The 16639-nt window shown below is 48.0% G+C and overlaps 1 protein-coding gene and 1 long non-coding RNA gene across 8 annotated transcripts in view; one reads left to right on the top strand and one right to left on the bottom strand.

Moving 5' to 3' along the window:
* Positions 1–16639, top strand: part of CASS4 (Cas scaffold protein family member 4) — a 41118-nt gene that overhangs the window by 9598 nt on the left and 14881 nt on the right. For 5 of the 6 annotated variants that reach the window (NM_001110431.2, XM_085002525.1, XM_085002527.1 and 2 more), the window contains exon 2: positions 13097–13510. The exons of the other annotated variant lie outside the window; for it this stretch is intronic. In NM_001110431.2, the coding sequence (NP_001103901.2) occupies positions 13097–13510 (414 nt within the window). The remainder of the gene's footprint in view (positions 1–13096; positions 13511–16639) is intronic. 6 annotated transcript variants of the gene reach the window in all.
* On the bottom strand, positions 8233–15932 carry LOC146395395 (uncharacterized). Of its 2 annotated transcripts, none has more exons than XR_014831845.1 (3): positions 15893–15932; positions 14473–15035; positions 8233–11592 (listed from the first exon to the last, which is right to left on the bottom strand). It is a non-coding gene; the product is annotated as an uncharacterized LOC146395395 (long non-coding RNA). The 2 variants fall into 2 exon arrangements; XR_014831846.1 differs by having other exon boundaries at positions 11478–11592; positions 14473–14592.

The following is a 16639-nucleotide window of genomic DNA, read 5'->3' on the forward strand; positions in this document are numbered from 1 at the left end:
GTTATTTTGGTTTTTTTCCCCCAAAGATAAGGAAGGTAATGACTCTTCCACCAATGGAAATTACTGGCAGTTGTCTTATGTCCCAAGTTTTGAAACAAAAAAGAGAGGAATCATATTTTGTTTAGAAAGTTACAGTCTATCCAGTTAAGTTTTTTTTTTTTTAAAGCATACATGTGCCTTTAAGTATACAAATAATCAGCAAAAGGAAGTTTCAGTATCTCAGTTAGATGACTTCAGATCACTTTCTATACCTTCTGGAGCCTTCAGTCTAGGACTTTTCAGTTTTTTTTTCAAAAGCAGAACTGAAGCTGAAACTCAGTTATTTTCCAAGCCTATCTGGCAAATTCAATATTAACCACAAGAAAAACGCAGTTTTGCCTCAGCATCTTTCATTTAACTACTTTGCTAAGGTTTTTTTTTTTTAGCACAGCTCCAAGAGAAACAACTCTTTTTGATGTTGTGGGGTGGTGCAAGAAATTACTTAGCTGTCACCTCATCAAAAAAAAAAAAAAAATCCAAATATTTCTAAGAAGGAGAGGCAGCTCGTTGCAGCCATCTCGAGTTCTGCAGGAGGGCACACTATTTCTCTCACCATGTTGGGCCTGACACTTTAGAAGAAATAGCGTAGTTGCAAATCTCAGGGCAAGCTCTGCTTGTGAAATAGACCCCGTTGCTATTTTCAGAGCTCTCAGTTCCCTCGACTTGTGGATTTTGACTTTTCTCTGTAAATAAAGCTAGGGAAAGCTCCTGAAATTTCACGGGAGGAAAGAAAAGTCAAGATCACTTAGAGAAAGAGAAAGAGAAAGGGGCGGTGGCCTGATGGCCTGCAGACCTCACGCTCTGAGTCCCCAGGGAAGGAAAGCAGCAAGGGATTCTCCTCAGGCCTTCCTTCAGGGTCCTGCACCTGCTCGTCCTAACTTCTAGTCTTGGGGACCATCCCGTCTGGCCCAGGTGTTTGTGCTCACAATCCATGTCATTCTGTGCCCAGCCAAAGGGGGGGACGTGGTGGTGGCCAAAGGGCAGCAAGCCTCCCCCATTTGCCTGGGGACTCATTCGATGCCTAACTTGCCCAAGGCTGGGCCAGAAAAACCCTTAAAGCTTCTTCAGGCCTAAACTTCTGTGATTCTTAACACACCTGCGGCTAGACCCTGTTTATTTAAGAGGGGGGTTTTTGTTGCCTTCTCTGGGTGTCTTTATGCTGCAGCCCTGCTCTCAAGGATCTGGGGCCAGAGAACCACACACACAGTCATCTGATTCTCAGCAACTGTCCAGGCACTTTCCAGCATCTTCCGTGCTGTAACTGGTCCTCGGATAGATGGGCAGTGTGACTTGCATTGACAGTGTCAGTTATCCTGGAAGTTCAAGAAGGGTTTCTCCAGATGCTTTTGTGTGGCAAAATGTTTGGGGCCGAGATTAAGACTGACTTGGTCAAGGTTCCTGTCTATCAAATCTGGGAGTAGAACAGGCTTCAATGGTCATGACAAACAGGAGCTCAAGTTCACCAATGCAGAAGCCATTCTCTTCCCCAAGAAGAGCATCCTTAACCTGATGAGCCATAAGAATCCCTTTTAAAGCCTAGATTTTTAGTATTTCCCATTGTGGCTCAGCGGGTTAAGAACTGACCAGTATCCATAAGGACTCGGGTTCAATCCCCAGCCTCGCTCAGTGGGTTAAGGATCCGGCATTGCTGTGGCTGTGATGTAGGCTTGCAGCTGCAGCTGCAATTTGACCCCTAGCCTGAGAACTTCCATATGCTGCAAGTGCGACTCTAAAAAGACCAAAAAAAAAAAAACAAAAAAAGACTAGATTTTTATATTGAAAAAGCAGAACATGTACACATAATTTTGGGGGGGGATTTCTGTTTTGTTTGTTTTTTTGGCCACCCCACACAGCATATGAAAGTTCCCAGGCCAGGGATCGAATCCAAGCTGGGGCTGTGACCTACACTACAGCTGCAACAATGCTGAATCCTTAACCCACTGCACCACAGCAGGAACTCCCTGTAAACATGGTTTTTTAAAATTCAAACTGTGCTGGGGAATTCCCTGGTGGCACAGTGGGTTAAGGATCTAGCATTATCACTGCTGTGGCTTGGGTTGCTGCTGTGCCAGTTCTGTCCCCAGCCTGGGAACTTCTGCATGCCACAGACATGGCCAAAAAAAAAAAAAAAAGGAATTGACCTGTACCAGTGAACATGGACTGAAAGCATATTTTCCTTTAAAATCCCAGATCTCTAAGTTTTCCTGGTCTTCAGTTCTCCTGGCCAGAGAAAGAACCCCAACAGCTTATATCATCTCCCAGAAAGTTACTGTACTCATAAAAGAATACATGGAGGCATGCCATCTACAGTTTCACATCTTTCTTTTTAAAATAAAAATACTGTATTTAAGAGATTATTCCATTTCATCTCGTATAAACTCCACCTCATTCTTTTTAACGGCTGTATAGTATTCCATTATACAACCATGTCATTAGGTATCGGTAATTACATTGAAGCCATTTTCTGATTCTTGATACAGAATCAATCCTGATACTCTAACCATACAACTCACCCCACTGACTGTGAATGTTTTTATCAGCTTACCATCCCTCTCTCTAGAGGTGTACCACGGCCTTCTGTCTTTCATCAAAACACACGTGCCGTCTTGCAATGGAGATGGTGCTAAAAGGACAGACTCCAGGGCCAAAACTGCCTCTGTCAATCTGGGTTCTATTCCTTGCTGTCTGAGCAACCCTACACTACTCACCCACCCTCTCTGTGCCTAAGCTTTCTCCCCTCTTACATGGGTATTAGTGATAGTGCCTGCTTCATGGGCTGGTGACTATCCAGTGAGGTAATAAGTGCTAATTACTAATCTCAGTGCCTGGCACAGAGTTAAAAAGCCCTGAGCCATCCTTATTGGCTAAATAGCAAACCACATGAACATGACTTAATATGCACTAGAAAGATGAGCGTGGATTTCCTCTTTGAGTAATTAAAGGAACTGGATATGAGCTGAGACACATGGCGTGTAAGAAATCTGCCTTGTTGTGTGGGGTTTGCAAAGTGGGGAGCCTTCCCAGACGGTCTTTGCTGTGACCCCTTAAAAGCATGCCGACCCCCCTCTCGTCTCTCTGGAGGTGGCCTTGCAGAGTGTTCAGCTTTGTCACCCATCAACTCTCACAACAGAAGTGTCACGAGAGCACTTTGTTTCTTCCTCGGGGGTGTCCTCCTTCCTCTGTCTTTCTTCCCTTTTTTGGAGAATGTGGGTGGGAAAAATGGAGGTGGTGTGGGGATTTTTCCTAGGCTCTTGGAAACTTTTCTTTCTCTTTCTTTCTCTCTCTCTCTCTCTCTCTCTCTCTCTCTCTCTCTCTCTCTCTCTCTCTCTCTCTCTCGAACATGATGTGCTTTAAAATATGATAGAAACATCCACAAGTCAACAGCACCATTCGCACTGCTTTGATCTTTCTAAGCCTATCTGCATATTTACATAACGCAAAATATTTCCAAGTGCATTGAAGGGGAAGCCAGTTGTCTTTAAAGATGATCAAAGACCTTTCTCCATTCTGCATGTACTCGGCATCTGGGCTCAGCAGCCTCGTAAAGACATAGGACCTCAAAGTAAAAGTTCCTACATCCAGGGAGAGGTTCCATGAACTTCAGGGATTCACATTTCCCATACATCAAAGGATCTGAAATATTTAAAATGTATACATTTTTGGAAACTTGTGCCTTTTGTATAACTTCTCTCTCTCATGGCCTCAGACAGGAAGTATAAACCATTCTATCACCTTCCCCCAAAACTAAGAATTCTTGGAAGTCAGTCATGGAATCTGTGAGAAGGAAGTTAAAATGCTAAACATGGACGCTTTCCAAAAAAGGATTTTAGTAGAAGAAAAATGCCCATCTTGTTCATGAGTTTCCATGACGCTGTACAGAGCGGGGGCCCAGCGACCACCGGCTGCTCAGGGCTCCTTCTGCATCTCTGATCTCTATCTCTTCCTGCTGGGGAGACTTATTTATCTACTACTTCCTGCTGTGAGCTGGTGACCTCATCGTGTGATCTGCCTTCCCAAGGAAATGATAATTTTCTAGCTACGTTGATGGAAACCATCTCAGAAGCTCTCTTCTCCTATCGCCTGGCCACTAATACTTTCATTTTAGGGGTCTGGGGGCGGGGGGAGCCCTTGTGAAAGATAAAGTGAGGAGGCAGCAGGACTGGGCTGTGATGCTGATCTGCCCTTTGTGAAGGGAAAGGGGACCAGGCAGGAGAGGGTAGAGAGAGCCTCAGACTACAAGCAGTTCACACAGTCCTGGACATAACACAGTGAAAGGCTTCAAAACAGAATGCCCTTTGGAGGAGTCCTGCCTTGGGCAGAAATGCTCCAGCCCCCTGCCTATTAACTTCCAATTTGCAAAGGAAACCAGCGTGGAGCCTCGAAGACCCCAGCAGTGGGCTGGACTCAGCCGCAGAGAACTTCATTGGGTCCATGTAGTTATTTTCTTACGTCTCTCTAAGCACGCCGCAGGCTCCACCACTCCCAAATGTCTGACACCTGGCCAGCTTCACGTACATATACTTCTTGCCCATCTCCTATGATCATCTGAGTTTTCTGTTCCTGCCTAGCAATATCCTTAAGTCAGCTCCTTCCCAGGTTACGTGCACCTTGACTTTAGCAGATCAGAGGGGGGAAATTGACTTAGACTTGGAGAGGCTGTGTGGTGAATTGACAACGGCAGGCTTCAGAGTCAGACAAGCTCGAGTGTGAATCCCCACTCTACTGCCTGCTGCAGTGACCTTAAAGCAGAAAGGCAAGCTGGGCACTTGGAGAGCCAGCGTGGGGACAGTCACTGAAGAGCTGTGCCCTCACTCCCGGTCTGCAGGGGGGATGACCAACCTGGCGATGGGAATGATGGAGAAGCCCAAGACGGAAGCTTCCACAGGTGGCATTCCACGGGCTCAACTCCTCTGCTTCTGCTCAGAACTGTAGCTGCTGGCTCTTTATGTCCCTGCAGAAGACTGAGTGTGGGGACCAAATCTCTCTGCATCTTCCTTCCCCTGGGCCACGCCGCACCCCTCCTCCTCTCCCTGGCAGTTACCATCCTGCCCTTCTTAGAAGACTCACCCGAAATTGCGCATGATCCCTCACCAATCCTCCCTCCAGCTGCCCTCCAGCCGACCTCCCCCTCCCCCCAGCCACCGGCGTCTCCGCCTGGACTGGACAACTGGCTTTGATGAGCCTCTCCAGCTTGACACGGGCTCCGCCACATCCCCTTTCCGCCCGGCATTCAGATAAACATCAACCAATATGGAAATCAAGCCCCAGATTTTTGCCTACGCCTCTCTAGACAGCCTGGTCATCTTTCAGTTCCTCTAACTCCCCACGCACTTCACACACACACACACATTCACTCCCTCCCTCCTGCCCACACTCACCCACTGCTCTTGCTCACCACTAACCTCCACTCGCCCCCAGATTGCAGCCTCCACAGCCCTTTGTCGGGGAACTTTCCCTGTGCCCCGATCCATCACCGCTTGCCAAGTGCACTTGTAACGCTTCCCAACTTTCTGTATTTTCTTCTCCCTGGCAGTTACCATCCTGCCCTCCCAGAAACGCTGGGAAGTCCCGTCATGGCACAGCGGAAACGAATCCGACAAGGAACCGTGAGGTTGAGGGTTCAATCCCTGGCCTCGCTCAGTGGGTTAAGGATCTGGCATTGCCGTGAGCTCTGGTGTAGGTCGCAGATGCAGCTCAGATCTGGCGTTGCTGTGGCTGTGGTGTAGGCTGGCAGCTGTAGCTCCAATTAGACCCTTGGCCTGGGAACCTCTGTATGCCACAAGTGGGGCCCTAAAAAGCAAAAAAGAAAGAAAGAAATGCTGTATTTATTCTGATTTTTCTGATTTGATTGGAGTGTGTCTCCTCTACTGGAACGTACACTGGCAAGAGATCAGGAGCTGTCTTGTTCGCTGCTGTATCTCCAAAACAGTACCCGCATATCATGGTGCTTAAGACAATCTTGATGAATGAATGAAACTAGCTAATTACTCCCATGGCTCATTGCTGATTCAGTTGCTTTTTATTTTTTGGTTTTTCTTGCTTTCTTTTTGTCATACCCACAGCATGCCAAAGTTCCTGAGCCAGGGATCAAACCCACGCCACAGAAATGACCCAAGCCATAGGAGTGACGATGCTAGACCCTCAGCCCCCTAGGCCACCAGGGAACGCCCTTGTTTTATTTTTATAACACTATTATTATTTTTTGTCACCTTAGTTTCAGGTATACGACATAGTGATTCAGTTATACATATATTATACATCTACATATTCCTTTTTTTCAGCTTCTTTTCCCTTATAGATTATTACAAAATATATAGTTCCCTGTGCTGCGGGTCCTTGTGGGTTATCTATTTCACATGTAGCCGATTGAGTTTAGGTTAGGACCTTGCATCTGGCCATTGTGTGAAGGTCTCCCTGGAAAGGGAATCTCTTATTCTTTGCCTTTATTTCCCTAAACTCCTGTCCCTTCTTCCTTCGATGCTTATTCATCCTCCTTTCGCAACTCCCAGCTATTGTATGAAAATGGGCATTTGCAGGAAACGCTCTTTTTGAAAACTGGTGAAGAAGATTTCTCCCACTGCACCTAAAATCGAACTGCCTTTGTGCCCAAAGAGAATAAAAATATAAGCATATATCCTCCTTCCTCTCTTTAGTACCTACACAAATGTTCCCCCAGTAACACCCTGTTAAAAAGTCACTTGGAGCGTTCCTGTTGTGGCTCAGTGGGTTAAGAACCCGACTAGTATCCATGAGGATGCGGGTTCCATCCCCAGCCTCGCTCAATGGGTTAAGGATCCGGTGTTGCCACAAGCTTCATATAGGTCGCAGACATGGCTCAGATCTGGTGTGGCTGTGGCTGTGGTGTAGGCTGGCAGCCCCAGCTCTGATTAGACCCCTAGCCTGGGAACTTCCATCTGCTGCAGGTGGAACCCTAAAAAAAAATAATAATAATAACATGGGCATGGCCTCAGCAACACTCATAGTTCTTCTCGGGATGCTTCGCAGGGCTGTCGGTCACTTCCATCTGTTGTCTCTAAGGCGTTCAGCACAGGGCCAAGGACAGAGGTGCCTGATGCGTGTTTGTTGTGGCTGCTCTTTCTGGTTCTCCACACCCTGCCAGCCAGCCTGTCCTTGGAAGCCTGGCTTGCCCCACTGGATCCTTTCTTTTTTGCGTGATTTTTTTGTTTTGGTTTTGGTTTTGGTCTTTTGTCTTTTTAGGGCTGCACCCACGGCACATGGAAGGGGTCGAATTGGAGCTACAGCTGCCGGCTTATGCCACCGCCGCAGCAACTAGGGATCCGAGCCGCATCTTTGACCTACACCACAGCTCACGGCAACACAGGCTCCTTAACCCACTGAGCAAGGCCAGGGATCAAACCCACGTCCTCATGGATGCTAGTTGGGTTTGTTAACCACTGAGCCATGATGGGAACTCCTGGATCCTTTCTTGAACATGCCCAGAGGGTCACCCTCTTGGAGTCCTGCCTGCACAGGTCAGGGACAGCCTCCGTGGGAGATCTGTCAGTTATGCAAAGATCTGGCGGAAGAGTGTTCTGGGCAGAGGACTAGCCAGGGCAAAGGTCCTGAGGCAGAAGCAAGCTCAGCGCATCAAAGAAAAGTCAGAAAGCAGTGCTGCTGGAGAGAAATTAACATGAGGAGCTAGGAGGCCGATCGGCTAGGGAGGTTAGATTTTATTCTCAGTGTGGTTGCAAGCGAATGGGTGTTTTAAAACAGGAGACCCACAGTCTGATTTGTGTGTATAAAATATTCTGGCAACTGTCTGGAGAATGAATTATAATAATTATTATTATTATTAATTATCATTATTATAAACAATTATAATAATTATTATAAGGGGAAGGGTGCAGTAATGGATGTGAGAATGCTTAGAGTCCATGTGACCTTGGGCAAGTCATTTGATCTCTCTGTCCTTCAGTGTCCTTGTAAAATGGGACTAAGAAAACCCACCTCATGGAAGTTCCCACGTGTTGCAGTGGGTTAAGGATCTGGGATTGCCACAGCTGTGGTGTAGGTTGCAACAGCAGTGTGGGTTCAATCCCTGGCCCAGGAACGTCCACATGCCGTGGGTATGGCCAAGAAAGAAAGAAAACCTACCTTGGAGGCATCTGAGACTTAAATGAGATAATGGCTTCAGTGCACCCAACAAATAATAGGTCCCCATTCAGTAAAGTCTGCTGTTCCCAAGCTTTCTCACATGTATTGAATTCTTTTATAACACAAATCTTGAAGGGCATTGTTATTAAACCTCTGAGATATGAGTGGATTGCAGAAGATGGCCCTGGACTATTCTGAGGGGAATCGTGTTATCACAACATATTTGGAGTTTTCCTTTGCTGAGACTTCATGTCCTTTAGGACGTAGGCTGCTGCTCTGACAGCTCCAGGCTCTAAGTGCAGAGTAAACTGTCTTGGGGTAAGATTGTCGCTGTCCATCTTGGACAGCTGTGGGTGCCCCGCAGGGTGGAGGGTAACAGCATCCCCGTCTTTCATGATAGGCAACCCCACCAGCTAAGCTGATGCCAATCTGGACACTTCCAAGCAGCTGCCATAGAAGCAGCTGCCCTGTGAACACACACACTGCGTGGTTTCTAGACAAAGGCAAGCACGTCTCAGACGATGGGCTTTTTCTTTCCGGCTGTGTTAGATGTGTTTCATAGGAATTGTGATAGGTTGGAGAGTGTGTTTTGTTTTCCGTTTTCTTCCCAGTGTGGACAAAGTGTCATTTTTCAAAAAGGTAACATCATGACTCAGATGAATATAAAATGAACTCATGTCAAAGACTTTGTTAAACTGATTCGTGAAGGTCCAACCAACAAGAGGATAAACCATAACTTTTCAGGTTATCTTTTCTAACTGAAGAGAAGTTTCTGGGCTTCCTTAGCTGGAAAAAAATCCCTAGAGTAGCAAGTCGCTGTACTAGATCAAGACCTCTAATCATGCCCTCCATACGATTCGAAAACTCTGTTCCTTCTGAAGGCTTCATCTCCGCTGGGTTCTCCAAGCTGAGTGCCTACATTCATGAAACCTGCTCACAGCACATTGAAGTGACAGTGCTTGAGCGGGCAGACTAGTAGGTCTTGAGATCCATCTTCTGGACCTCACCAGCATCATTTTTTTTTTGGCTGCACCCATGGCATGCAGAGGTTCCCAGGCCAACTGTGCTACAGCAGCGACAATGCCAGGTTCTTAACCTGCTGAGCCACCAGGGAACTCCTCAAGGGTCATTCTTACTGGAGGCCATCTAAAAAGGTGGCCAGAGAGCCAGAGAGCTTCCTTTTAAATGCTTCTCGCGACAGAAATAAGAGCTCTCATCGTGGTGCTGTGTGTCTCTCTACCTTCCAAAAACGTGGACAGGACAAAGGGCATCGCGTTACTCATCCTTATCCATCCATTAACTCACCAGGTAGCAGTGAGCACCTGCTGGGTGCTGGACTCTGGGAAGGCAGGGGGAGCAGGACGGCGTGGTCCCTGCTCTGCTGGAGCGGGTGCTCTGCAGGGAGACAGATGCCAAATACGTGATCTCCCACTTAGTGAATGAAATACAAATGTCCTAAGTCCTGGCGTGGACGGGTGCTGAGCAACGTATCGGGGAGGACTAGCTTAGTCTGGGGGATCTGGGGGTAGCCAGGCCTCCTTTTCCAAGGCAGAGATGTTCAGATGAGTCTGGAAGCATGAGAGGGATTTCACAGGGTGCAAGGCTGATGATTGCTTTGAATCAAGGGAAGAGCATGCGCGAAAGACCCGGGGACCCCCAAACGGGTGGCGCGCATGCGTGATAAGGAAGCGATGCCGGGAGGCAGGAGCAGGATCCCACGGCGCCTGGACGTTTGGCAGAGATGGAGCTTCATCCAAAGGATGTTGGGAGCTGCCGAAGGGTCGCAGAATGGGAAATAACACGGCCCGAACCCGTGCTCCCGAAAACTCCAGCCCAGGAGCAGTGCTGGTAAACGCTCGGTAACGCTTGGCTGCATTTGTAAAGGAGCACGCGCTGACCAAGGGGATGCTTCTCCGGATCCCCGACTCCTAAAACGACTCAGCCTCCGAGAAGTGAGACTCCGTACCGTCCGTTCTCGCTGAGGGTCTCTGGTTCACTGTGGACGAGAGGGGCAAGCCCTGCAGGCGGCAGGGGCCTCACCAGGCCTGTGCCTGTAACTTTTAAGATCGTTTTCTTTCTTTAGAAAATGAATGAACGGTGGCGATGTCCCAAGGAGGTGACACTCTTCCCGAACGGCAAGTTATCCACTCATCTGGGCGTGGCCGAGAGCGTGTTAAAAAAACATTTTCCATTTTCCTGGCAAAGATTTTGGAACGAAACGTGCCATCCAGTAGAGATAATGGGCAGGATAGGTGAGGGCGCAAAGGAAAAGGCCCTTTCATTCAAGGCTCGTGGCCAGTGGGCGTGAAAGTGAGTCAGGGCTGGCTGGAGGGCTGTGCGGAGCACGGAAGAAGAGCCGTGGTGGTTGCTACCCTGCCAGCTCCCCTCCCTAGAAATGGCTCTCTGGAAATAAGTGGGGGCGGGGGGTGCGGCTGGTTGTCTGAGAAAACCATCATTTCAGCACTGTAATCCCTCTGAACTGGAATTAGCTAAAATGTCCCCAAATCAGGAAGGACAGGTTATGGGTCATTCATACAGTGCAAAAGCATTCTGCTAGTTAAAAGGGTAATGAGGAAACCTGTCTCAGGACAGAGGAAGATGTTCACAATCTGTTTTAAAAACAGATTTTAGGAGTTCCCGTCGTGGCTCAGGGGTTAACGCATCCGACTAGGAACCATGAGGTTGTGGGTTCGATCCCTGGCCTCGCTCAGTGGGTTAAGGATCCGGCGTTGCCGTGAGCTGTGGTGTAGGTTGCAGACGCAGCTCGGATCCCGCGTTGCTGTGGCTCTGGCGTAGGCCGGTGGCTACAGCTCCAATTCGATCCCTAGCCTGGGAACCTCCATGTGCCGAGGGAGCGGCCCAAGAAATGGCAAAAGGACAAAAAAACAAACGAAAAACAGATTTTAAAAACTTAAAGTGGGGGGAAAAGAAGCAGATTATAAAACTATCTATTGTGGGACTGCATTGAATTTTTTTCATTACTCCATGAATTTTATTACATTTATAGTTGTGCAACAATCATCACAACCAAATTTTATACCATTTCCATCCCAAAGCCTCAGTGTACATTTTAAAATATAACTGTGACTCTAGGTGTGTGTGTGAGACTAAGAAAAGTTCCCGAAAGACACGAGCCTAAGGAGTCACAGTGGTGACCTGTGCTTGGTGGCACTGTAGGCATTTTTGGTGGTTTCTGTTTCCTTGTGTTGTGTCCTGTCCTTGAGGAACTTGTACCGCGTGCGTAGCCAGGAAGAAGGCTTCATGTGCAAAAGGCATGTCTCCTAGGAGGCTCTCAGCTGCTCTGGACTCTGGGGATGGTCAGTGCCCGGCTGCCTGCGTGCAGGATCGCCTTCCGCTGCAGCGTCTCAGATAGACAGGCAGTGTTTCCCCAGATCCACTCCGGCCTGCCTGTGGGTTTAAGACGGTGTTTCACAGCAGCTGGCCATCCAATCCCAGTGTGGTGACAGAAAAAAAGATTATGCAAAACAAGCATCAATTGACAACAGATGTAATGGGAGTGCTGGTCATTTTTGCTTTCTTTATAAACTGTGTGTCCTAGGAACGAGTTGGGATAAAAAATATGATGAACAAAATTTAATTTTTTAAAAAGCACCTGCAACCGACTCAGAGACGTGGAGAACAGACTTGTGGTTGCCAAGGGAGAGGGAAGAGGGAGGGGGTGAACTGGAAGCTGGGGGTGAAAAGATGCAAACGATTATGTTTAGAGGGATGAGCGATGCAGTTGTGCTGCAGAGCACAGGGAGCTCTAGCCAATCCCCTAAAACAGACCATGGTGGAAAATAATACATGTATTATAAAAGAAGGTATATATATATATATATATATATATATATATATATATATAACTAAGTCACTTTGCTGCACAGCAGAAATTGGCACAGTTGATTGTAAAACAACCATAATTTTAAAAAAAGAAAGAAAAAATAAAAAAGCAACCGAAATGGAATCATTACCTCTGAATGGTGGGATGATGGGTGCTTTTCACTGTCTTCTTTTTGCTTCTCTATTTCCTAATTTTCCCTGTGACTAATATGCTTTGATATAATAAGGGAGGGACAAAGGCGATTACTTTGAAACCCCCAGAAACAAATAGTTCACTTATTTGCAGCAGAAACTTCCAGTACGAAGGGGCTTTAGGGAAGGAACACGGGTCTGAGAATCAGGAGATTGCCTGTGTTTGGGTCCTGGCTGTGTAGACGAATCACTCCCCCCCTGTGTCCTTGTTTTGTTGCATGCGGATAGATGAACATCGAAAGGGCTTCTGCTCTGTCCTGGGGCCGAGCCTGATGCTGGGGCGAGAGCAGCAAGCTGGGGGATTTCTGGTCCCAGAGTCATGGGACTTAATCCCAGTTAAGAGAAAAATAGCAACAACCAGACACAGAGCCGTCGAATGGTGTTGACGGTTAACAGCCCAGCCTTACTGAGCACTCACCAAATGCCAGTTCAAAGAGCTTCCTATACATACTGACCCATTTAACTCTCACCATAACTCTGTGAAGTAGATAGTACTGTTATTCCCATTGTACAGACAAGAACACTAAGGCCCCCAAAGAGAGTAGTTAATTTACTCAAGGGCATGGCTGGGAATTCACAGAGCGGGGACTTCACCCCGACTCGGTGCTAGGCTACATTCAATTATGTAACTAGGAGGGCCGTCGTTGCTATAAATTAGATCAGAGCCATGAGAGCATATTGGGGAGATTGGACCTGGTCTCCGCGTGCAGGTGAGACTTCCTGGGGGATGTGATCGTTTTACCTGAGAGCCCCACCCCCCCACCAAAGAAATCAGGCCAACAGCGGGGACAAGGGCCTTTGGGGTCAAGGAAATGAGGTGAAAGAGCAGCCGGGTTCTAAACCAGCGACATCACTGCAGGGTCATTGGCAGCGGCAATAACCGTGACCTCTTCCTCCCCTGCCCCAGGCGCTCCTGGCCCGGGCGCTTTATGACAACCACCCTGACTGCTCCGACGAGCTGGCTTTCTGCAGAGGAGACATCCTGACCATTCTGGAACAGGACGTGCCGGAAAGCGAGGGCTGGTGGACGTGTCTGCTCCACGGGAGGCAAGGCCTGGCCCCTGCCAACCGCCTCCAGATCCTCGAGGAGGCCCCCGCAGACGGGCCCTGTCCCCCTTTCTTCGGTGGCCTGGAAGAGGCTCCCGGCCGCTCCCAGGAGAACTACGAGGTGCCCAGCCCCCCGACGCCAGGCCCCGTGTATGAGCAGATGAAGAGCTGGGTGGAGGGGCCCCCGCCTCCCACGGTCCAGATCTACGAGTTCCCTGACCCACCCACCTGCGCCAGGATCGTCTGTGAAAAGACCCTGAGCTTTCCCAAACAGGTAAGCTGTTTGCAGGTGGAAGAATCAGCTCAAGGGCACGCCACGCCCTGGGGCTTAGCTCCCCCTGAGTCACGGGGTCCACCAGGAGACCAGGCGCAAGGTGGGAACCAGATGGTTGGGGGGATGGGGTGAGCTTGTGTTTGGCCCCAGTTTGGGTTGCATTTAACACACGTGGCACCTCCCAGCTCTCCAGGACGCCCATATTTGGCAGGAAACTGAGTGTTCAAGGTGAGGGTTCCCATGGTGGCGCCGTGGAAACGAATCTGACTAGTATCCATGAGGACGCAGGTTCGGTCCCTGGCCTCACTCAGTGGGTTAAGGATCCGGCGTTGCTGTGAGCTGTAATGTAGGTCACAGACACGGCTCGGATCTGGCGTTGCTGTGGCTGTGGTGTAGGCCGGCAACTGCAGCTCTGATTCAACCCCTAGCCTGGGAACCTCCATATGCCGCAGGTGCAGCCCTAAAAAAAAAAAAAAAAAAAAAAAAAAAAAGTTCAGGGTGCTCTTTTTTTTAAAAATGATCATTTGGATACTTTATAGATTTAAAAGAGATTTTGTTGAAATGTATTTTTTATTTTATTTTTAAAAATTTTATTAGAGTATATTTGCTTGACCGTGCTGTGCCAGTTCCTGCTGTGCAGCAAAGTGAATCAGTCACGCATATGCACACATTCTTTTTTATATTCTTTTCCATCATGGTCTGTCCCAGGAGATTGGATAGAGTCCCCTGTGCTGCAATAGGACCTTGTTGTTTATTCTTTCTAAATGTAATCGTTTGCATCTACCAACCCCAGACTCCCCGTCCATCCCATTCCCTCCCCCACTCCCCCTTGGCAACCACAAGTCTGTAGTCTATGTCTTGTGTGTCTGTTTCTGTTCTGTAGGTAAGTTCATCTGTGCCATATTTTAGATTCCACATATAAGTGACATCATATGGTATTTGTCTTTCTCTTTCTGACTTACCTCGCTTCACATGAGAAGCTCTAGTTGCATCCGCGTTGCTGTGAATGGCACGATTTCATTCTTTCATGGCTGAGTCGTATTCCATTGTGTATGTGTACCACATCTTCTTAATCCGTTCCTCTGTCAGTGAACATGGAGGTTGTTCCCATGTCTTGGCTATTGTGAATGGTGCTGCTATCTTTTTGAATTATAATTTTGTCCATATATGTGCCCAGGAGTGGGGTTGCTGGGTCATGTAGTAGTTCTATATTTATGTTTCTGAGGAATCTCAATACTGTTTTCCATAGAGGCTGCACCAGCTTACATTCCTACCAACAGTGCAGGAGGGTTCCCTGTGCTCCACACCCTCTCCAGCATTTGTTATTTGCAGAGTAGTTAGTGATGGCCATTCTGACCGGAGTGAGGTGGTACCACGGTGGTCTTTGTTTGCATAAGAAGGAACACTAAATGGCCAGTGGTGAATGGGGGGGGGGTTGCATTTCCATGGTTTCAAAGGCAAGAAATCACTCATCAGATTTGAAATATGTGTTATTTTCAACCCAGAAACTTTGCTTCCACAAATGCTGCAGAAATACACAAGAAGGCAAAAATACACCTGGATGAGGAGGCCATGGCCTTTATAGCAGTAATTGTTCTAGGGAGAAATCCAAGATACCTAAACAGGTATTCATGGAGGATTGGCTACATAAATCTTGGCATGGCCCTGCCATGAACTACTACGCAGTTGTGAAAAAAAGATGAAGCAGTTCTATGCAGTATTTATCAGGTGGGAGAGAGAGCCATTTAAATAAAAACCAAACAAACAAAAACAAAAAAAAAAAATGATCTGTGTGCGTATGTGTGCATGTGTGCACACTTAAAGGATCATGTACCAACAGTGGTTAGCCTGAGGAAGTGGAATAGGTTTCAGAGAAAGTGAAAGAAGCCATTGAGCAGGGGCCTTTATTTTTTTCATTCCTGTGTCCCCAGCATCTAGGACCATGCCTGGCCTGGGATGGGTACTTGATAAATATCTGATGAACAAAGAGGTTAGAAGTTGATTTGTGTGTTATATAGAACATTTACTGCAGCTGTAATTTTAAAAAATAACAGTTAAAGCAGAGGAAAAGAAGCAGACAGTCAATGCAGAATGGAACATTTTTTTTTAAAGAAAGAAAGGAATTAAAAGAAGAGAAAAATAATGTACTGTTTTCCCCCAAGCCCTGGCCTTCACGAGGTGTTAAGAATGCAGAACAGATTTGCATTCAGTCTCTGCGGGCATTTTCTGCCATCACACACTTTGCTTTCAGCTCAGATGACACATCCCACCGGGCCACACTTCTGGACAGAGGTCCTGGCGAGGTCTGTGTCCAGGAAAGACCGCGTCCCCTGATGTATGTGCTGGATACACACAGACACACACACACAATGTCCCACTTACCTCGCAGGCCTCTTCCACACCAGCTTCCAGCACCTTCTTCAAACAGGAAGGCTTTGGTTCCTTGAAAGATAAGGCATACTTCAGATTTCCCGCCTCCCTGGGCTGCCAGCCAGAGAGGCAGTTGTTACACAGAACAGCTGCCACTCGTTGGGCCCTGGCCCCCAACGCCAGAAGGAAGCCAGCCGTGAGCTGGACCCCAAGACCCTTTTCTGGAACAGCTGGCCCACATCGGGGGCCTGGCACCCTCAGCTGTCATCTGAGCAGCTCACCCAGAGCAGGGCCTCGGGTGCTGGCTCCTCCAGCCTAAAAAGAGGCCTTGGCTGAAGCTAATTTGAGTTTCTTTTCGAAGCCACTAAAGAAAACAAAACCAAAAAAAAAAAAAAAAACGAAGACCATTTTCCCCTCCCCCTTAAAGGACAGCAGGTGCCATGTCCGCTGTTCACCAGAGATGCTGAGCCCACAGCACAGTGCCAGGCTCCCACCAGGGGCTCCCTAAACCACAGCGGGATGAAGGAATGAGCAGGTCCTGCGCTCGACTTCATGATGACGGCCTCAGAGTCGGCTTCTAACCCGACGCTGATGTAAAAGGAGAGATGAGTTTACTGTCCTAAAGCCGGGGAGGGTCAGGGCATCAGCTCTAAGATTCGTCCTTGAGCTGAAGCATGGCACCTTCACGGGTGCAGGCTGTGGCCATGCACCAGAAACCACAGCTACCCAAGGGGAATTCAGAAGCCAGGGGCCCCTCGC

This window comes from Sus scrofa, chromosome 17 (assembly GCF_054392235.1).
Source record: "Sus scrofa isolate SSC_HxYL_T2T_F1_AM1 chromosome 17, Sscrofa_HxYL_maternal_Yorkshire_Landrace_v2.0, whole genome shotgun sequence".
NCBI lineage: Eukaryota > Metazoa > Chordata > Mammalia > Artiodactyla > Suidae > Sus > Sus scrofa.